Consider the following 22,685-nt stretch of genomic DNA (forward strand, 5'->3'; position numbering starts at 1 on the left):
TGTGTGTTCCGTGCATACATGTATGATTAAGGGGGGTGGGTCTCCCAGAAATGGCGTTCGAGGAAGGGGAGACCCTAGAAGGCAAAGGATGGGGGTGCATTTGGGAGGGGTTTTGTTTGACAAGCAGACATGTTACCCTATAAGGAGATGGAGAAGAGTGTGGAAGGAGGAGCCTGGACTCCACCGATCTCTTGTTGCTATGAGGCAAATGGGTTTGATTGACATGTGTGGGGGCGGGACGTATGCAAGGGTCCCGTCTGGATTTTATGAAGCGTAAAGAAGTGAAGCGCACAGCAGAGAGAGTGGGAGGAAAGGGAGAACAGCAGCAAGAGGAGTAGAGAGGAAGAGCGAGAGGGGGAGGAGGGAGAATGATGAAGGAGGAGGAGGAGGAGGAGGAGGGGTTGACGTGGGATGGAATAATTTAACAAGAGGGTGTCTCCTGGCTCATCGGTATGCCGCAGACTCGGCGTAAGCGTTTCTCCAGCTGTTTGCAGCTTGGGTAACAACAGACTGAAAAAGCCAAAATCGGAGTTGGACACTGAAGTTCCCCCAGTTAATCCGATTATCGAGCTAAAATATGAGCTGCAGTGAATGCACATGAATCACATTTTCCATAGTCAAGTTTGCTGAATTACGCTATAGAGTAATGGCTGGAGGCCAGAGAAAGTAAGATCCTGAAATATCATTATTCATGTGAAATGACCCAGTGATGCCCTAGTTAGCTGCTAGCCATCTCTCCTCTCCTCTCCTCTCCTCTCCTCTCCTCTCCTCTCCTCTCCTCTCCTCTCCTCTCCTCTCCTCTCCTCTCCTCTCCTCTCCTCTCCTCTCCTCTCCTCTCCTCTCCTCTCCTCTCCTCTCCTCTCCTCTCCTCTCCTCTCCTCTGCCTGTAGCGTAGTGAGACTGCTGCAGACGAGTACATTTTATAACATGCCTCCTCAGACGCACTTGCTGCTGATAACTGACCCGAAAGTAAGCCAGCTACAGCTACCGCTCTGAGTCACTGGCTTTGCCTGGCCAACGCATACACTTACACAACCCTTAACATCCTAACACCAGGGGAGCGTATGTGCAAACACACACAGGGAGACATGCACAAGAGATGTACACAAACAAACCGTATGCAAACCTCAGCGCTGACACAAATGCACAGCACACACTTTGCTTGTCTACAGGGCAGCACTTCTCTTCAAATTGACCAAGAATATCCTCCCTCGCTGTCTTGGTGTTCCTCTCCTTATCCTGCTATCTGGGTGCATTTATTCAGTAGATGCTTTTATCCTGATGCAAATTACAAAGGCCACTCGCAGTCCGCAAAAGGCCCATAGCTTGACAGATTGAGAGACCTGGGGGGGAAAAAAGCAGCACGCAAGCACATAATGTTTTTGTAGATATCAGGCTGTTGATGCAGAGTATCAGGTAGGGAGAGGACTGTTGAGATGCAGCTAAAATGGATCTCCTCTGAAAAGGCCAGTCGTCAGACACAAATACAAGGTTGTTTTTGGCTTGTATTCCCGCTTCTATTTTGGTCTGGCAGAAGGAGCAGCAACAGCCGGGGTTGTCCATTCTCCTGCAAGGCTGTAGTCTGTTCCTGTGCATGAGCAGCAACAATAAGGAGACTAGAATGATTGACAGAGTTCTGATCTGATCAATGGCTTTTTTACTGTGCAGAGATATCAAACCTCAAGTGTGCTGTATTAAAATCCAAGTCACTATCATTCTGTCCGAGTTGCATCACAACTTGTCAAGTCCAGGACTGACTCATCTGTAGTCGAGTGAGATGTGTCATGAGTCATCATTGTTGGGACTCGAGTACGACAACACTGGAGCCGCGATGAACATTTTACTGCACAGTAGGAGGGTAGTTTTCCCAACAAACTGGACAAAAGGTAGAGTTCCATTACCTGCATTTTGTCTTCCAGTCTACAGGCAAGCCACTACAGCAGGGGGATCCTTGAATAAAATTTTCGCGCACCTTTTAGTTCCTTTGTCTTTGTTATTGGTCCATATCTGGCTTATTGTCGCATGCAAGGCAGTTCATTTTACAGCAAGTACAGGTAGCACCAATGATAGCTTTAGATTTTAAACAAAATTTAAGCTTCAAGTATAGTTGGTTGGAACTGCTTATTAGATAGTTGAATAGCATCAGCAAAAAAAAATCTTCAATTAGGCGGTGGCTCTGTCCAGCCATCACCCATCACTAATCTGACATTCATATCCACTTTACTCTGTGATTGCTCCAGTGTGCAGAGGTAAATAAATGACAATTATGGTCACTTTTGAGTGAAAAACTATGAATATCTTCCAGCTGATACTGTTATCCCTACATTCAAATAATATCACTTAGTCTCCCTTCTGTCTTCTCGCTCCACCTTCAAGTTTAAATCAGCGATTAAAGAGTTTTGCCATCTTGTGCCTTTTTAAGCCTAACCCCATCCTTATTTCTCCTTGTTACTTAAAGCTAATTGCTAAAGGTAAGGTCATGTGGTCATATTTAGCAGGTATAATGTTTATAACGCTCATTATTTTGGTTTAGTCTGTTGGAATGTGAACATTTACTAATGCACAGAACACAAAATGAAGCCGAGGCTGATGGGAATTTCATTAGGTGTGCAGGTGTATCAACTAAGATAGTTGACTGGATTAAATTCAGACATGATGATGGTGCTACATGAAATTTTAAGTGATCACTTGAACTTCTCTCAGTGTTCAGGAAAAGATGATTGGTTGTACCAGATTTCATGGCAGAACATTGGAAGTGTAACTTCACAGTGCAGGAGTTGCTCAGTGACGTCCCCAGGCCAGAGAAAAAAGCAATACAGAATCACAAGGCACCTATACCACAAATGGCTCTTTTGAGGTGGAGGAATTTTCCCCTCCAGAATCCCCTGAAGCGGACATTAGTGTGGTGGAGGACTGTGATGATCCCGAGCCATATCAATTCGAGCCGTTGGCTCCAGCCCCAGTAATGCCTGAAGCCGGAACTCTCCTACATAACAGCGGTGTTGCTATCGAGGGACCGTCCTGCCATCTGCAGCCATTACTGAGCCATATGAGGATCTGAAAAGAGAAAACGCAGTCCGGTGGTGCTTCTACAGCCGTGAAAAGCACAAGTCTGAACCGTTGCACCTAAAATGAAAAATACAAAGTAGACCAGGAGAGAAAAATAGTGAATGGTGAGTCTCGATCAGCATATATTTGAACATGTTTAAGACTGTGTGAAGTGGGCCGCCCACCTCTGATAAGACTGTTATTATTCTTTTAAAAAAAATAAATAAATAAATTCACGATGTAAATAATTCCCAAACAGTTGCCTCAGTCAGTTGGTCGACATTCAGTTAGCAGGGATCATATTGATTTCAGTCTATTAAAATGTGCAGTTGTTGAGACATTTCATTGGTGGACATACCCACAGACACATTGACACATCACACAGCTTGCATAGAAAAGTAACATTAAACTTTTCCTGTAATTTTAGTGCGAAGTGTACACGTATACACAAAACGTTCCCTCACTGCTGCAAATTGTTGACAGTCTGGTCTCCTTTCTTTCTACTTTTCTCATTTCACCACTTCACCCAAGCTGGGTGATCAACTTTCTCTTTCTACTAAGACACAGGAGCGGGTCTAGTTTCTTTATTTCTGTTTGTCATCCAGTTGAGCTCCTACCTGGTGACCCAGAATAACTCGCTCCACCCACTACCATTTTCACCTCCACAAATGCATTTAGTCTAGGATAGATGCAGGGTGAGGTCATCCAGCGTGTCATTTTGCATATTATGTGTGTTTTCTCTCCTGCGGTTAAAAGCTTGATCTAAACTGGCTAATTTCCATGTTTCTGTTCTCCCTTTTTCTGTCTCTCTGAATTGAGCAAATATAATGAATTCAGGATGCCTCATCAGAGGATTGCAGCTCATGTTCACATTATTACCATCAGTGATGTAACAGAGGAGATTTGTTTTGTCACAATAAGGAGGAAATTCTTCACAAATTAACAGTTTTCTGGTCTATTTTAAGCATTCGTTAATTGGACTGTAAACTATTAAAAGAAAAGAAAGAAGAGGTTGTGTATGAGACATGCAGCTGAGAAACGCCTTGAAATCCATTTTTCTTTATGCTGCAATGTCAGGAATGACTGTATACCTATGTTTTGGTATGGCATAACTTTAATCCTTACTAGTTATAGCAATCACTGCCACCAATAGTGAGCATCCACAGAAGTACAAGGTGGTTGTGTTGCTACATGAAACGAAGACCGGAGAGAAAGGCAGGAGGGATGTGAGGGATGTTATCACTTAGCTAAATCTTAATTTGGATGCTTGTGGACAAGATTGGAAGAGGTTCATACAGCTGCAGGGTTTAGATGAGCGGACACAGCTGCTATCTGAAAATGTGAATGAAGTTAAACTTGGACGCTGTGGTCAGTAATCTTGCGGCTGCATTGCTCAAGTGCCAAGCGTTGAAGATGGAGAAAATGGTTTCTGTTCTGGCTGAGGTGGAAACTCTTCACCTGGCAGCCGAGCAGCAGGGACAGTTCAGGCATTTTTTTTTTTTTTTTTGTATGGAAGAAGAATGTATGCAGTGAATGGTGTCGCAGCACGATTTAGTACCAGACTCAAAGTGTTGAGATTAATGATAAACATGCATTTAGTGCCCGTTATCGGCGAGCGAGAAGGAGGGCGATAACAGGATTTCTGGTTGTGATTACGCTGCTGAAATCACGGGAGGCAGACCAGTGCTGCAGTCATTAAAGGTTGAGTTCAAAGCATTTCTCTTAAAGCGTCTGGCACCGTCTCCTTTTGTCTCACATCAGCAGGAAAAAGAGGAACAGCCACTAGGTACAGGAGTAAAGGGAATGTTCTTGTAATTTATTAGACAAAGAAATGCAGATAGTGTTGAGCTGCTGAGAGCCATTCATTCCTAAATAAAAGATTGTACTTTCCCTTTTATGGTAAACCTCTTACTTTCTGCAGTTTTATGATGACTTGGTACACATCAGTTTAAAAAAATATTTAGTCATGGGAGATTTATTTGCCATTGCTGTTGCAGACATTACAAAAAGTATTTAATATATAATGGTATGGATAGACTTACATTGTAGTTTATTATTCAAACAGGCGATACAATTTGTAGTGATGTCTTACAGCTAGTAAAAATGGATTCATTAAATTTGACTGGCAGAGCAGCATCAAGGGGCGGGGGTATCCTCTTTTTCAGTTTACACGTAGCAGTTTAGCAGTTTTGACATATTAATGCACCCTTCAAATGTTCTATCATGAAAGGTAGCCCTGGTTTTAAAGTGGCTATGTTAATTATACAACCTGACAAAATAGATTTATAGAAAGAAGTTGAAATTCAGGATAAATAGATGCCGTTTGATTTAAATTTTGATGTAAATTTGCCTCGAATATGTCTGACCTCTTCGTTAAATGCTTTTGAACGCCGTATTTACTTTGGTTTATCTCTGTTAATTACAAGACGAAGTTCCCTCCCACTCTTCTGTGGCTGCAGCGCTGCCGAAGCCGCTCTCATGTCTCACAGTATCGATGTGATCCGTGTCGACTGCGTGCATCCCCCCGGTTTGTTACTGAGTCGAGGGGCCGGAGTACAGTGTCACAGGTGTGACGCCGGGAAAGGTCAAAAAGCTGGGAGACAGATGGCTGATATACACGCACAAACACACACACACACATGCACATGAATACACACCCTCCCACACACTTTTAACACTCCCAAAGGGACAGTGATCTATTGTGCAACTCAGATGGGCATCGCTGCAGCCTGTCACTCACTCACACACACACACAAACAAACAAACAAACACACACACACACACATACACACTTGAAGTAAATGTAGCCAAGCAGATGTCTTCTAAGCTCGGTGGAGTCTTTTTAGATGTGATACAGTTTTGGTGGTGGGAAAAAAAGACACCAAATATTACCTTTGCAAATGAATTATTATCATTACTGTCTGCTTCTAGAGCGACCGCATTACTTCTATTAACACTACTACTACTACTACTAATAACAATAGTGAATATGATAATGATAATAATGATTAGTCATAGGAGGAGAGGAACAAAAGGGTTCAAGCAGACAGAAATAGAAGAATAGACTCAACTAAAGGTTAAACAGTGGGTGCTGGTTTGTATTTCTAAAGATCTTTAGTTTTTTTGTATTTTATGATGTGAATTTCTATTTTGGTTATGTTTGATGATTTATATTGATTGTTTATGTGATTCAGTTTTCTGGTTCTTTAGTTCTTAATGCGAGACGCTGCCTCTCTGACTCAATAAAGGTTAGTGGCCTGTTTAACAGCGAGGGGTAATGATGGAATAAACTCAGGAATTTATTCTTCTTTTACTGACTAAGACTGATATTTTGTATTTTTTTATTAGCCTACCCGCTAACATGAATAATGACAAGTTAACACTAATGGTCACTTGCTCCGTCATGTTGGTGCAGACTGAAATATCTCAACAGATTTCATGCATTCATGGTCCCATGTGGATGCATCCTGCACACATTTTTTTTTCTAAATTTCCCCGTGTTTGTGTTAGTCTGTAATTTATTTACCACCCAGTGCAGTTATTAGAGTTATAAATAGATATGAAAGACAGTGATGTTCGGTTTATCTTTGGCAGCTATGGGTCAGAGACAGGCCATGCCTCTTCTATCAGTCATCACCTTTTATTGTCCATCCCTCCCCCCTTTTCTCTCCCACCCATGCAGCCTCCCTTCGCTCTCCAGCTATTACCATTTAGGGTATCCATGCCCCACTGCCAGCAGCAAGGAATGTGTGTGTGTATATTTGTGCGCGTTGTGTTATAGCCGCCTGTGCATGTTTGTGCGTCTCCACCATATTGGACGCCTGCATTGTTCTCCTGCGAGTGTCGGCAACTTAAGCAAGTATCTTCTGAGGGGGGTAACAACGAAATGCTTGGGCAGGCTTCCTCTCTAACAGTTGGTCTTTGTGTGAGCGTTTAGGTGTGTGGGTGTTCGCGTGTCAAAGGTGGTTTGTGTGCGGAGGCGTTTGTGAGTGTGTGTGAAGGCATTAGACACTCATCATTGTACAACACACTGAGCATGGAGGCATCTGACCCTCAATAATAGATGTGCCTGCAGTGAATATTTAATGGGTGGGGGGTGCAGATACATGCACGCTTTTACACACATATACACGTGGAAATGGAAACATAATATCCACGCCTGTATGACTTTTACACTGAAGCTCTTGGGAAAGTCGTTGCTGTGTGGTTGGGTGATGCTCTCTGTAAAAGACACTGTGGAATTACGCCAGCCGGCTACTTTAGTCTTCGCTCCCTCCTCACTCTCTCTCCGCTCTCTCGCCGTCTTCCAACAGGGCTCTCAGGATAGTGCTGGCGGTCAGGAGGGACTCGTGCCCCCACCTTTCTCTGCGTTCCCACCTCCCCCACCACCGCCCCCCCAGAACGGCCTGGCCCTGGATTACGGGGGCAGTCTGTATGCAGCAGGGGCGGTTCAGGGCCCCGTGGAAGCCGGCGGAGCAGCGAGCAACGCAGCCAACGCCGCCAACAGCCTCAGTGCCCAAGTGAGTGCCAGAACGCATCGGGCCTTGAGAGGGCGCAAAGAGCAACCATGTAGGGGGATATGTGAATAAATGGTAGTAGGGGTGCACCATACTGATTCTGATAGCAATTATGAGTCTACTGACCAATTACAGGTTTGATACCACTGTCCTTTTCTTCCCAAAGTTGCAGTCTGTAAACCCGTGTAGAGCTCATTAGGATCTTTTGTCCACATGCAGGCTGCAGCTGCATATTCAAGCTCAAATTATAAAATCCTGCGCTAACAGTTTTTTAGACCCTTCGAGACAGCAGAGATAATTTGTGAATGTAACCCTGTCACATTATTAACTTATTGAGACGTTCAGCACCTATAGAGCAACATTTGTATTTATTTGTAGTTGTATATCTGGTCAGTTGGAAAAGTGAATTCCAATACTCACTTTCCTTTAGCTTTGTTTTTAACTTTCACTAGGAAACCTTTTGATACTAAGTCTGCTTAAAGGTATAAAACTTTCAAATCCAACAAGTCACTATGTCTGGCAGAGGCATAAAATAGTCCAGTATGCAAGTCGCTGTAAACCCACAATTTGTTGTTTCTATTCTGAACAGATATGAAAGATTTGTCATCCAGCTCTTTGTGGAAAAAAAAAAAGCATAGAATTTCCTAAATCTGTTCCTTTAATAACATCAGTGTCTGTGCTGACAACAACACAACATATCTGTAAATCTCTGGTAAATTCTGGAATAGAAGGATATGAATAAAAGCTGTGATAATATTGAACGCAATGTTTTGTCACAGTATCAAAATACTATACATGCTCATTTATTCAAAATTCTGAAAATCTGTTGAATCATTGAATCTTATCATTCAGATTCAAATATTAAAAATGTTCCTTTTTTTAGCCTAATGATGGCATTTAAAAATCTCTGGTCTTGCTAGATACCCCAAATTATTATTATTAATTAAAATGATTTAAAGCTGAGAAAAAAAAAGAAGAAGCTGCATATTTTTGGTTGCTTTAACTACAGCTCATCAGTTAATCCCATAAATCACCACTAGAGTTCATAGACAAAATGTGCAGACTGGAATCTTTCTCTGCTAATCCAACGAGTTAAATACCGGAATATCATTACTCCTGCATCCTGAAATCCAATATTGATCAACGCAGTCGTGCTCAGTTATTTACACAATATTGCCTCCAGTTGCTGAATATAACCAAAGTTAATCCAGAGATACGAAGCTGAAACACTGATCAATGGACTAGTCTAACGTAGCCAGACGTCTCCCCACAGGGCTGTATGGGCTCTGTAGAATGGTCTGACTGCACCTCATTGTTTTTCCGTTATATGGGAGGAAATGCTCTGACTTCTTTGTTAAATCACGTTGGTCTTGGACAGCACTAAGCTCAGAATGTAAATACGATGTTCGTGCAAAATTGTAGCAGGAGGAGCTTGTTTTGGCGCAACATTTGCACATAAGGAGACGAGGACTGTCATTAAAATAGTGCCCTCATCAAAACTCGCTATTGCTAATGTAGGTTGCTACTCAGACACTATTATTATTGTTTCCCGTAGCGAATGGGGTTCCAAAAATGGTATCATGCAAATAGCAGAATGGAAATACACAGTAAAACGGTGGCTTATACCTGCAGTCTACTGTCAGTATGTCGTGCAGCAGAAAGCCTAAAGCTATTTTCACAATCCATTCATCATTTTAGTAACTGGTCAAGGAAAAAGCAAAGCATTTTTAACATTTTTTTTAATATATGGATTATATTTTAATTCTTATTTTTAATTTGTGAGTTACATGTACTGTTTTGGGCTGTTGGTAAAACAAAACGAGTGCTTTGAAAACCTTCAGCTCTGAGAAAAGTGTGGATATTTTTTCACAGTTTCTAGACATCATCTATACAAGCTGATTAATCGATTTATCAGGATAATAAACATCTAATTAGTCCATAATGAAAATGACAGGCCTGGTGTGAGAAATCCAAATCTCTGGCAGATGGCAGTGAATCCATCATCTCGTGGTGGACTTGATATTGTCGTTGCACAACCATAACAAGACCTCTTTGTTTTCTTCCTCTGTGTTTCGTTCGTGTCCTCTGCGTCCGTCTGTCCCAGCAGTCAGATGGATCCTCCCAGATCGACGGCCAGTCTGGGGTTGGCTCGGGAGGAGGAGGGGGTGGGGGGAGCGTCGGGGACGACTCAGACGCCAAGGGGACCCCCAAACGCCTTCACGTATCCAACATCCCCTTCCGCTTCCGAGACCCAGACCTACGGCAGATGTTTGGGGTATGTAGAGCAAAATATTCCTCTTTTTCATTGTGCATCAACAATTGTAGCTTCCGATTAAATAGTAGTAAAAATAACCATGTGGTGACGTCAGGAGCCCGACCTCAGATTTCTTTTCATTGTCAGTGGATTGCTTAAGATCCTCAAGTGTTGTTTTAAATAGAAATAATTCTCTGTCATATCTGTCTCAGCTAAAAGGAATCAGTTGTCCTGTTTGACTAAAAACCCAAACTGATTGTTTTGAATTTCGGCTTGTTATGTAGAGTGAGGTGTAATAATCTGGCCTTGTGCCTGGTTGTTTTGTAAGAGGAACGTCTCCAAAATGTAGTGCAGCGAAAAGAGCAGAGGCAAGAAAGATATTGTAGAAGAGCAGACTCCCCGAGCTGGCTCAGTGCCAGCTCATCATCTTTGCAGAGTGCTGACACCCTGTGGTGAGATGCAGCATGTGACTTTACACGCTCAGCCTCTTCACTCTCCTCCTCTTTTTTTTTTTTTTTTTTTTTTTTTTGTTGTTGCAGCAATTTGGCAAAATCCTCGATGTTGAGATCATTTTCAACGAGAGGGGTTCCAAGGTAGGACAGCAAAAATATCGTATCAAAAAAATCGAAAATCGGTTTGATAAATAGGCTCGGCTAAAGCTTAACTGGTGTTTTCCGACTTTTCCTTTTCCCATTTCCCCTCTGCACTGTTTGCAGGGCTTCGGTTTTGTCACATTTGAGTCGAGTGCAGATGCAGAACGAGCCCGAGAGAAGCTTCACGGTACGCTGGTGGAAGGACGTAAAATTGAGGTAACTCACCACCCTCGCCACCCTTTTTTTGAAGCAGTGACCATTTTCTCCTCTGTTTCCCCTCCATGTTCGACAATGAGAATGAGTTTTATTCTGGCCGTTACTTGCCCCAGAGAAGGTTTTTTTCCGGATGGCTGTTCTGTGTTGAACTCTAACCCCCTCTAGCTTCACTATAGCATGGTGCAGTGGTGCCGCACGCACAGACGTCTCTTTTGACGGCACTTCCCCGTCGATGTTCATGCTGTCGTGGATGTTCTTGTTGATGTTGTGGGCTGTCCATTGCACCTTGATCTTAAAACGCTGTGTGGTTTGCAAAGCATGCTGGGTGGAGTGGCTACACAACAGGCATGGCTGGTGAGACGTCACTACGACACGGTTTGCCGACGATATCTGCTTCTGTTACAGCATGTAGGATCGTTTTTTTTTTAATTTTCTTTCTGTTTTCCTGCACCTTTTCCATCATCACCATCATCACTTCTTCCATGATCACGATGAGTGGCTGTTTTGGTTTATGGTTGTGTTTTATGACTGGAAGGGCAGTTAAAAGCCTCTCAGTTACTTTCCTCTGGGAAAAAGTGCTTGCTGATGTCTGTGAGAGGCTACTGTATGTTGCATGGTTGGAGCATAAGGTCAGATGTTGTCAAGGAGTTTTTCCACTCTTTCACTTGACATTATGCGGCTGCTTCTGGGTCGCAGATTTTATGTTTTGATGTGTTAAGAGATTGATGCATGTCGGGGGCATTTTCAGGGGGCAGTTTTGGGAATGAGACTGCTGTGAGAAGTGTGGTGTCATTTTTGATACTTGAACCAAAACAAAATAAATGTAATTTCAGACATGCAAGATGGATGGTACAAATACAAGAAACATGTATTGTTTACACACACGCACTTTGCATCCACCTCTCCTGAAAAAGAACACCAGATCTCATGGAAGTGCATTTTGTTGTGACATTGTTTTTTATTTTTTATTTTTTAATTTGTCAGCATGAGCTCGGATTTCAGTTGCAAATGGCCTTGGGAGATCAACTACACCATGCTTTTGCCATTTGCTCTGGCTCTTGAGTTTAAAATCACGCTTTTCTTTTTTATTTCTACTTGCTACTAAAGCTCTTCTGCATGATCTCGAATGTCCTGCACTCTTCTTCTCTGTCTCTGTGTGTGGGTGTGCAGAATTAAAAAAGATGGAGGGCGGAGAAAGAATGAACAAGTGAAGAGAATGCAATAGATAGCTGTCGTTCCCTCTCCTTTTTTTCTTTTGGAATTTTTTGTTTTTTATTGGTTCTCCTCCATCTCTCTTAACTCTTTTTCACCAGGCCAGTCTGTCTGTCTCTCCCAGTTTGTGTCCCCATATGCACCTGCATCTCTGCTGTCCATCCCTCCCCCCATATCTGTGTCCATGACCCTGTCCTGGGATGTAGTCAGGTAGCCTAAACAGTGGAGAATGGGATTAAGTTTGATTTTTGAGTGATTATTTTGTCAGTTCTTTGAATATAATCTGGGCAATAATATCGTATTGAGTTTCCCTCCTGAGTTAGATTTTTAATTTCTATATTTTCTATTTCCATTTTGTTTGCTCCTTTACAAACCCTTATGATCTGTGTTTGTAGTGGGTTTTTTTGAGGCTAGATTGCTGTGACATGGCTGTAGCTGACTGTTGACACGTGACCTGTTACATCACTTCCTCTCTACCACAGGGTGGGGGCTGCTTTTCATTACCTCGTTTGTTTATGTTTTTCTTTTTTTTCCTTTTTTGGTTCATCATTTCTTTCTTACATATATTTTCTCTATTTCCCTGATGATTTTTGTATGTTGTTGTTGTTGTCAGTCTCCACGGTAACTGCTCGCGTGTCCTCACGCCGTTTCCCTGGCAACGGTAAGTTGTGTACACATGGCATCATCTTTGAATGACCCCTCCCCCCACCCCATCCGTCCAAATGAGATAAAATGCACCCAACACCCAAACGAAGGACTCCTTTTGCTGAAGGGAGCTTGATTGATTGGTTGATTGACAAAAAAATCCTGATTGGCTAATCCTGTGATTGATTGGGGAGGTGGTGAATGAAACGATTACGAGATTAGCCATTGACCGCATGGCATTATAAAGGCCACTTGTATAACTGAATGTACTGCATCTATCTGCAAGTGCAACAACTATGACTACCACTTCTTATGCATTCATTCCAATCACCTCTCTAACTGCATTCAGCATTTAATTCCAGAGCTGTATCCTGCATGGTTTACTCTCTTTCTCGTCATCTGTATGACGTCATATAGTACTATGTCATCTCTCTGTGTCATGTGTCAGCCAATTGCTGCATTTTTGCACCTTAGTGGGACAGCATGCTGAAGCATGAGTGCTATGTTAGCTTTACTGGCGAGGGGATAATAGTTGTCTGTATATCATGGCGTGCTGTAGTGCTTGATTATCACTTTCTGTATCAATTTGTAGATTGCAGACAGTTGTAGAGGTACGGCTGTGCAGACTCAACATTCAAATTAAAGCTATGTATGTGGATGACTAGTGTGTGTCCCAAAGTGGATGCAAGCATCTTGTAATTTAAAGCAAACTTGCTTTCTATACTGTATGTAACATGTACACTTAGAATTTTAGACAATTAAGAAAGAAAAAAAGCTTTCGTGAAGTAATTTGTAGCAAGCTTCTACATTTCTACCAGTGACAGCTTTTCTTTGTTCTGATTTCTGTAAAGAGGTGTCCTTGTTTTTACTTTTTGATCACTTTGGTTCTGGATGGTGTGTGTTGGTGGTTGTGTGCTTCGAGGTGTTTCTGGTGTGTGACACTGATCTGAAATGCCTGGCAGTGTTTCACAGCCATGGTTTGATTTGATTTTTTTTTGTTTGTTTTTGATTTTTTTTTTTTTTTTTTTTTTTTTTTGAGGAATGATATTTGCATCCCCCATCCTCTGTCTTTTATCTAGGCTCTTCTCTCTCTGTATTTGTTCTTGCTCCATTCATCATTTCTCCATCATTGCTCATGTACGGTTAGACCAAACGTAGACAGTCAGATGTATGTTGTATGTGCATATCGCATCTTCTCGTTTGTTTGTTCATTAGAAGAACTGCACATTTGGATGGATTGTTCACTCTCTTTGTCTCTCTTTTCTTCACATCATGTATGTGTTTTTCTGTGTCTTTTCATGTGGACTGGCTCCTCCTCCTTCTGCATCCCTCTATATTTCTGTCTTTTCTCTGTTGTTCTCTCTCCCTGCTCTTCCTCCTTTTTCTGTATGATGTGTATTTGATTGGGAGGGCTGCCAACCTTATTTGATTGATCTCTTGCTGCATCTGATGCTTGCTGATTGGCTAGTTTTGCTCACCTTTGGTGATGTGATGCGCTCCTGATTGGCTGTGTGTAATTTGTGTATGAACTCTTCGATTGATGTTTTTTGCATTGTGTTCAACTGATGAATCTGCCGCTTAATTCACCTTCTTTTTCCCTCCTTTTTTTTTAAAGGTAGCAATATAATGGTCTTCGATTTCTTTTTGAATGCCTTTATTCTGAAATATTTAGTTGTTTTCTTTGTTCTGTGTGCCAATGGTTGCATTGTTTGTGTGCAAAACTGCCTGACTACTCACCAGGATCCTTGTTTTCAATGTCTTTCTCCTTCAAAAGAAGCGCATGCATCAAATACCATCGCTGCTCATCAACAGAATTAACCCCTGTCATAAGTTAGAAAATGGTTTCAAGTGTAATGGCACTTAAAGCACCAGTTTAAACTGAAAGCTCCAGTCATCATGTGAAGAGTATCTCCTTTGTCTGTTACATATTTTACTTTAGTTTAATACAGAATCAAACACAAACTATTATGTGATTATATTATGCAACATTTGGATAATTGCTCACTACTTGTGTATCTATTAAGCTGAGTAAAATTGCCCTCTGACCGCTTTCTTTGGTGTCCAGGTTAATAATGCCACAGCCAGAGTGATGACAAACAAGAAGATGACAACACCGTACTCTAATGGAGAGGGCCTCGCAGCACTACCGTATGGTAATGCATTTTGCACAGTCAGACCTGCGAGACGTGGCAGAAAACACTATCACCATATTAAAGCTTTTTTTCTATTTTGATTTGATATTACAATGTGACAAATATATAGAGAAAATTATATGTGAAATAGTCAAGCTGATGCTATTGCAGTGAACTACATTAAATTAACCTGATCATGTCTTTAAAAATCAATATATTGAATAAATGCCATTTGAGCATCAAAGCTATATACAGCCTCTCCTTAGAGATCCCAGAGAAGTCATAAAAATATCAGGCTGTTTCAGTTGAGTTTGATGTGAAATGTTGCTTTAAATGTGTGTTGTAATTTTTGTCGACTGTAGCTGGATGGAAGTTGAGTCCTATGGTTGGTGCCATGTACAGTCCTGAGCTCTATACAGGTGAGACAACAAATGCTAACTTTATTTTTACCTGAGACTGATGGAGACAATAGTACAGAACTGTTTCTAGTAGTTTTTCAGTCAAAAATGCAAACATTTTTACTGTCCTGTCTCTTAAATGCGACAGTGTAATGCCTTTGCTTGTCATATATGAGTGTACACTGGATATCTTTGGACTTTTGATTGAATAAAACAAGAGATTTGAATTGATCTCCACAGGCATTTGTTGACTTGTGGCTTTTACAGAACAAACGTTTGGGAAAATGATCTGTAGATGAATCAATTTATGTAAATGTGCATTTCCAGTGTTATTATTAGAAATAATCTATCCTAAATGTTCCCCCTGTATCTCTGTGTTTCTCTCAGTACCAGGGTTTCCGTACCCGGCAGCAGCAGCAGCTGCCTCCACTGCTGCAACCTTTCGAGGGGCTCATCTCCGGGGTCGTGCTCGGCCCGTCTACAGTGCAGTTAGGGCAGCTGTCCCACAACCTGCCATCCCTACCTACCCTGGGTAAACGCACTTTAAAAAAAAAAAAAAAACACCACTAAACTGCTTCAAATAATGAAACGTAGACTGTATAGGACTGTCTTCTTAAAAGCATGACCTCACTTATTATACAAATAGTACTTGATAATTAAGCATGCTGTGAATGGTTGAATACAGTTTTGTTGAGATATTGACAGTGATAGTTTGCTGAGCTGAAATACCATTTCCTTGTACCTCCAAAGTGGCAATGAAATGCTACTTTAATGCATTAAGGTCAAATTAAGTAGTGTTTCTTTGTTTCTTTTTCATAGTAGTATCACTTTAAAGTTGGTGCAGTTGTATACAAAGAGGTGGTATTTTGTCTTGCATGTTGCACGGTGTGTAATAAAATCTCACCCTTCTTTCTCTTCCCCCTCTCACAATCTGTTTGGCACCATTTTCTCACCTCTCTCTCCTTCAATCGTCACTCCCGTTTGTTGTTTTCTGCAACGGCCACACGGTGGCGCATCACACCATTTTGTTGTTTTGTCCATTTGGACTTTCCACCACTGCTCTCTACCTTTCCCTTCCATTTTCTTTTCCTGTCTGTCTCTCTCTCAGTGTGATGGCCTATCAGGATGGCTTTTACGGTGCAGCTGATCTCTATGTAAGTATGCCTGTCTCTCCTCCACTGCCTCCCTCGTCACCTACGTTTCCCCCCCTCTTGCCTGTGGGTTTTTTCAAGTGTGAAACGGCACAAATCAAACCCACAGAGACGTGTACTTTTGAGTGTTTTCATTCATCACTGCTCGACAACTTAAATTATGATTATTATACGAAAATCACAACCGTTCATCATTTTTCCATGTCCAGTCTCATGTAAATTGTTCCACAAATAATGCATAATATACGATAAGCCAGGAGAGAAATATGACACATCAGCAGCTCAGTTCAAACTTTAATCACATGCTCGTTCATAAGTAGACTCCTCTTGGGTTTCTTTCTGTGCATTTGTGAGTTAGTTTGTACCAATGTGATTGTGAGTGTGTGCCTGTGTGTGTAATGGTGTGTGTATGTGTGTGTGACCAGGTTGACAATAGCTGTTTCTGTTCTCTCTGTAGACTAGTGTTTCAGGACATTAGTGGCAGATTGCCCCAGGTAGGGTTTACACACTCTGTGTGAGAGCCAGTGTGCATCCTCCTCGTCTCCAATGACTGCGTGCTGCTAGACATTATTGACCATCTGAGATTGAAATGCCTTCTCTGTCTTCTTCTACTAACGCACTGGATTCTGACATAGGTGGAGTTGCGGAAGGGGGACAAAAGAATTAAGTTTAAAGTCGGAAAGAATTTGAAACATTTGCAAGTGAGGCGGATAGACATTTTTTTGTAAATTAAAGGCACCATCGTAGGGAAGTAAAGCGGGAGAAATCTGGATGTGCTTCACACCCAGTGAAATATATGAATTCTGTATAGTTTTTTAGTGCATTTTCATTAGGTTGTAGATACATACTTTAAAAATGATTATTTTGCATCATGTTTTTCAAGTTCTTCAGACACAGTATAAAATGTTTCGCTTTGTCTTTTAATCACTGCAGTTATTTTTGTTCTAAAATCCTTGAAGTTCTCTAAAATTGGGTTAACTGGGATGAAAAGCAAATGTTGTTTTTTTTTTTTTGAGCCAGGACATTTGATCATTCTGTTCTCATGAAGTTTCACTTCAGACGTCGTGCCCTGCAGCTAGTGAGGTAGTTCAGTAACATGATGCATTTCTGTTATGAAGAAGCAGACTCAACATGACCTGAAATAGGAAAAAACACAACACGATATTTTACCATAAAAGCAGAAGAACACATGACTTGAGTACACAGGCAGTCAGAGGGATGTAGGGTGAGAATATTGTTCCAATCATCTGTAATTCAGACCCCTTCCAGGAATCTCCCTATCTGTTTCACCTGTGGCATGCTAACTGAATCAATGTCAGCATGCAGATGTACTTACAAGGCTGACCCCTCCCCTCTCAGTCCCTCCCCCCCGACTCTTTTGTTTTTCTTTCTGTACACCACCACTTTTTCTCTTTCCTCACCTTTTCCTTCCTCAGTTGTTGAAGTAGCTACACATTTTCTGTTACCTACAATAGTTTGGGATATTTTTCTACCAGCTTTTCTTTGCCTTTCATCATTTTTCATTTTTCTCCCCCTTCGTCCACTCTTACATCTTTGATCTTCCTTTGTAAACCTTCTACCTCGCCTCTTCTCCCTCTCTGTCCCTCTTTACATCTCCTTCCTCTTCCTATCTTCCTCCTGTCCCTCCTCTCTCCCATCTTCCCAGTCCAGCCTTCCTCCCATAGCAGCAACTGTGTGGTCCTGAATGCAGGGACTTGGTCGTGACTGATTCTTTAGGGTAGAATGCGGTGGTGTGTGTTTCTTTTAATTTATATTTTATAGGGATGTTTGACCTAATACACTGAGTTTGGGAAAGCATGCTGTGTCTGTCAGTGATTGGTTGCTGACCACGTAAGAGTGTGTGTTTGCCCCTTTTTTTAATCCGACTGGCTGACTGTCTTCTTACACCTGTAGATTTTTGTGTCTGTTCATGAGCCGTTCATCCAAACATAAATAATGTCACAATCATCTTGCCACCCCTTCCCCTTTCTTTAACTGTATGTTGTTGGTAGGGGAACCGGGGTAGGGGCACAGTTATGGCTTTGAGCTCTCTCTCCCTCTATGTCTAAGTCGCAGTGGGAAAGATGAAGCACTTCAGTGCTACAAATGGTAAAAAGCATTTGTACAATACATTTTTTCCAGCTTAGTCATGGAGTGAGAGAGCCACCCAGAGCCTGAGCTACATCCTTGTGAATGCTGTACTGCACCAGATTAGCCAGTTTTGCTGACTGTCTGCTTGTTAATCTTTCGCTCTCTTCTCAGCAGTTTTTTTCTCACAATGTAACCCTTTAGATTCACCACTAGGCTTTCAGTTTGCAGAGGAAATATGGCAAACTTATAATCAGAATTTACTCTTCTTTCCTTCCCTTCTCACCCATCCCTTTATGTTATCTCCCTTCTCCTCCATTGCACACTCTTTCCTCTTTCTGTCCTCTTCATTGCCTCCTCACAGGGTGGCTATGCAGCTTATCGTTACGCCCAGCCGGCTGCAGTAGCAACTCCTGCAGCTGCAGCTGCAGCAGCGGCAGCTTACAGTGACAGGTGAGTGGCCAACAGTCCAGCACGTCTTAGAGCCGCCAGAAGCTTGAAAAAGTTGCAGCTTGAAGAAAAAATGACCAATAGCAACATAAGATATTTGCAAAGATCATCGGATGAGAGGAAAGACGTGAGGCAGTTTGGGGTGTTCACATAAATTTCCCTGTTTTTTTTTTTGTTTTGTTTTGTTTTGACCTCTTTAAACTTTGTATCTCTGACAGCTATGGACGAGTTTACACGGCAGACCCCTACCATGCTGCACTCGCCCCAGCTGCCTACGGTGTTGGAGCCATGGTAAGTCCATGTAGGAAATATATTCTCAAATATTTAGAGTATAAGGTCGGATCACTTGGAAAATGTTTTTAGCTGCAGATTATTCTGCATTTAGTTTTTATATCGTGAAGATCAAACTGTGATTATAAACTGGGAAGACCCATTAGCTCCTCTGGGCCCCAGAAATCCAAGGACCTTAGTCCACAACAAGGTTTTTTAATTGTCAACTGTGTTCTTGTAATGACATGAAGGAAATTTCATGTAGACATGTGTACCATGTACAGAATATCAGCCAACATTAAAGGGGTCTTGTGGTTTTGAAGAAGGTCTTTGTGTCTAGACTAAATTAGTGTGTTTTTAAATGAATTACTACACAGCAGCTCTTTAACCACCTCGTTTTCCAATGCAGAAAATAGAAAAAGATCATTTTATTTTGCAATGACTCGACTCATAGTCAAATACTTCAACTTTGACTATTTATATATTGATCTTGAAATGAATGCAGTTTTTATTAGTGAACGATATTCTTTACTAAATGTGTGTTTCTTTTGCTGTTCTGTAGGCCACGCTGTACAGGGGAGGCTACAGTAGATTTGCCCCTTATTAAAGACACTACATTTCCCAGGAGCTCCTCTCTTCCATTGAATTTCTCTGAAAGAGCTCCCCCTGTTGTCGTGGAGGTGGACTGCACCCAGTTTTAAAGTGCGGAGTCGACCACAATGAAGATATTTCAGATCCCACCCCAGAGCAGTCCCACGTTTTCTTATATACGCTACTACAGAAATAGAGGAATGCTGTATTAAAGACTGAAGGAAGGCCTTTACATTTAAAAAAAAAAAAAAAGAAAGAAAAAATTAAGACTCAGAGTGGCCACCTTCCCTATTGCACGGCTGTATTATAGTCTCCCCCTTCTTATTTCCTCGGCACTCAGCAGCACAAGATTTGGGACGGCGCCCAGATGTTCTTCCAAAGGCTGTATGTGGATAACTGACATTTAAACAGCTGTCACCCCTGTAAGAGAAAGAGCCGAGCTGAGCTGTGTGATCTGCACACACTGCATTTCAGGAACAAGAGAAGAAAACAGGCAATCAAGGTGTCCACAAAACATCAGGGCGGTAGGAAGGAAGGAAGACGGTGCGCTGAAAGAGCACCTGAAAACATTTTTGAACCAGAATGGTGAGTCGCTAAAATGATAAAACCACCCACTGATGGATTTTATAATTCCTCCTCTACGTGGGCGGATAGTAATGAGAGGATTTCCAGTCCTACTGTGTTCTGGCAGAAGGGAAACCGAACATGGCGAGATGGAAGAGATGATGTGACGGTTTATAACGCTACAGAAATCATGTCCAAAAGCTGAAGGAGGGAGGGTTATTAGAGCTGTTCCTTACCTCAAGTTTTCTTAGTATGTGGAAATGGTAAACCTTTAAACTTAAAAATTGTTATGATATGCAAAGAAATTAGTTTAGAGAAAAAAAAGCTACCAAATTATTATTATTATTATTATTATTATTATTATTGTAATTATTCTCATTCTTATTGAACCATTATTTTGTTCGAAGATTCAACAAGGAACCTTGGGGTTAAAATCAGAAAATAAGCATCTATATTTCAAATCCTCCACCTTCCATCTATATGACATAGCTATAGTCTCCCATTGTCCTGCTCATGCACAGGATTTCCCTACACTCTTGTGTGCAACCATCAATAAACACTACATGAAGTGCTACACTACACTGAAAGAACTACATTTTCATGTTTTAGTTGAGTTTAAATCCAAATTAAATCCTCCACCCACAACGACCCTGGGGTTCAAGTATTTCTTGATCCTTTTTAATGTAGAGATTTATTATTTGGATTTTCCCCTCATGCTCCATCTTTTCTAGAGAGTCCAACATTGAACGAGTCTTCCTGAAACATACTTCAGTTGGTGAATTGTGTTCAAGATGCTGCCAGCGGCAATTACTGAGCAAGAGAGAGAGATTCAGTCAGCGAGTTGATAGTAAATATTTAAATGCAAAACACCTTACTATTGTGGATATTTCTATACCATTGTATTCTATACTTCCAAAACGTGGCTTTTTTGACTTTTGTTTTTGTTCCAAAGATTTGTAGAAAGCACATTTTTCTGCCGTATGTATAAATATATTATCTTTGTTATTGTTATTGTCATAATCCTATAGCTGTCTTTATTTACTTTCTTTCATGTTCAGTTTTTTTAAAAAAATATCTTTGTGTTGTTCCTTCTCCAGTAAGGTGCAAGTTAAATTTTTTTTTTCTTGAGCTCAGAGTGTGCCGGAGTAGTGACAAACAGAGGTATGAGTTAACAAACTTTTGTTCTCTCGGTTAAATATTCAGTCCGCTCAGGCTGTTTTTGTTTTTTTTTTTAAATCTGTATTATTTGTTTTTAATTGATCATAGGATCCACTAGCATGACATTTAATCATATTTCAAAATATACAGAAACAACCGATTGTTTTTTTTTTTTTTCATTTTGCGTCCAGAATTTGCAGGCGACTGAGACATTCAAGAATGAATGAGCATAGGCCTGTAGCACTTTGGTTAAAACCAGCTGTGTTCCTTTCTTTATTCCTTTTTTAAATATAGTTTTCATTTTATTTTGAAAGCAGATTCCTTACATTTCAGTGGTTAAATCTGTCAGCTTGGCCCGTGCGCTTGCTCCAGGTTTATTTGAAGATTTCCAGTAAAATGTCTGAAAGTATTATCACTCATACATACACAGGTTCATATTCCAACGTAGTGAAAAACAAAATGTCAGTGTGGGATATTATCTTAAGTTGTGTGTAAAATGAGTTTTGTTTTTCTTCCCTTGAACTAATTTCAAAGCAACCTTTGTGTTTTCCACTTCTCACACTTGGAAAAACATACAGGTCAATAATGGGTTTTTTTCTATTAAACGTGCTGCTGTTGGATTTTCTCCTGACATTTAACATTTCTTTCTCTTAAAAAAAATCCTCATATTAATATAGAATGTGCTCTGGACAACATTTTTTAAAAAAAGGCACTATCCAAAGATGCTATCAGTCCCCAGCATGTTCTGGTCCCCAACTTGAAAAGTGCTACATAAAACACGCAGATGGACTTTTGGAGCCACTGAAGGCATGGACAAACCAGCATGAGCGATACTTGTCAAGTTAAAAAAAAAAAATAGTTTTGCATGAATCTTGTGTCTTTTCATATTTGACTCCTGAGCAGCAGAGCCCAGCTGCGTTCTTCTTTACCACTAAACTCCATGACAGGCAGCTAGCGGTCTGAAGCTAGTCAACACGACAAAGAGCACAGTGCTGTTTGGCAAAAAATCCTGCTGACAAACAAAATGGCTGCTGCACAAATAACATGTGGCAGCTTCATTTTCCTGTCATGGTTTTCTTGCCACTGTATTATAGTAAACTATGTGGTCATTCTTCATAGTTGCTATGGTTTTTCAATGAACAGTTCTCTCCCTCTGTCATGTCTGTATCCCCCTTTGACTGCCATTATGTTTTTTTGTTATTGAATGTCCATATAAAATGTTTTATATAAAAATGTTTTGTTGTGATGGAGGTTTCACATCGTTTTCTTTTGGTGTTCAAAATCAGACCCTGTTGTAGTTTATGCCAAGTCTGTCAAAATATATCAATCATAGGCTCACTCTGTCACATCTATAGATTTTGATTCAAATTTCGGTTTTTGTATGTAGAAAGATTTGGA

General features: G+C 41.1%; 1 protein-coding gene across 6 annotated transcripts in view; it reads left to right on the forward strand.

Moving 5' to 3' along the window:
• The window catches only part of rbfox2 (RNA binding fox-1 homolog 2), a 35,509-nt gene extending 12,976 nt beyond the window's left edge, over window positions 1-22,533 (forward strand). For 2 of the 6 annotated variants that reach the window (XM_023290138.3, XM_023290142.3), the window contains 11 exons: window positions 7,362-7,568; window positions 9,670-9,840; window positions 10,359-10,412; window positions 10,536-10,628; window positions 14,551-14,638; window positions 14,980-15,036; window positions 15,403-15,547; window positions 16,124-16,169; window positions 18,619-18,707; window positions 18,923-18,995; window positions 19,537-22,533. In XM_023290138.3, coding sequence (XP_023145906.1) covers window positions 7,362-7,568; window positions 9,670-9,840; window positions 10,359-10,412; window positions 10,536-10,628; window positions 14,551-14,638; window positions 14,980-15,036; window positions 15,403-15,547; window positions 16,124-16,169; window positions 18,619-18,707; window positions 18,923-18,995; window positions 19,537-19,581 — 1,068 coding nt within the window. In that variant the 3' untranslated portion in view covers window positions 19,582-22,533. Of the gene's footprint in view, window positions 1-7,361; window positions 7,569-9,669; window positions 9,841-10,358; window positions 10,413-10,535; window positions 10,629-14,550; window positions 14,639-14,979; window positions 15,037-15,402; window positions 15,548-16,123; window positions 16,170-16,623; window positions 16,661-18,618; window positions 18,708-18,922; window positions 18,996-19,536 lie in introns of those variants that run through there. The other 4 variants (XR_008601311.1, XM_023290140.3, XM_023290139.3 and 1 more) reach the window with 4 other exon arrangements.
• Window positions 22,534-22,685: the final 152 nt, after the last annotated feature.

The sequence above is a fragment of the Amphiprion ocellaris genome, chromosome 4 (assembly GCF_022539595.1).
Source record: "Amphiprion ocellaris isolate individual 3 ecotype Okinawa chromosome 4, ASM2253959v1, whole genome shotgun sequence".
NCBI lineage: Eukaryota > Metazoa > Chordata > Actinopteri > Pomacentridae > Amphiprion > Amphiprion ocellaris.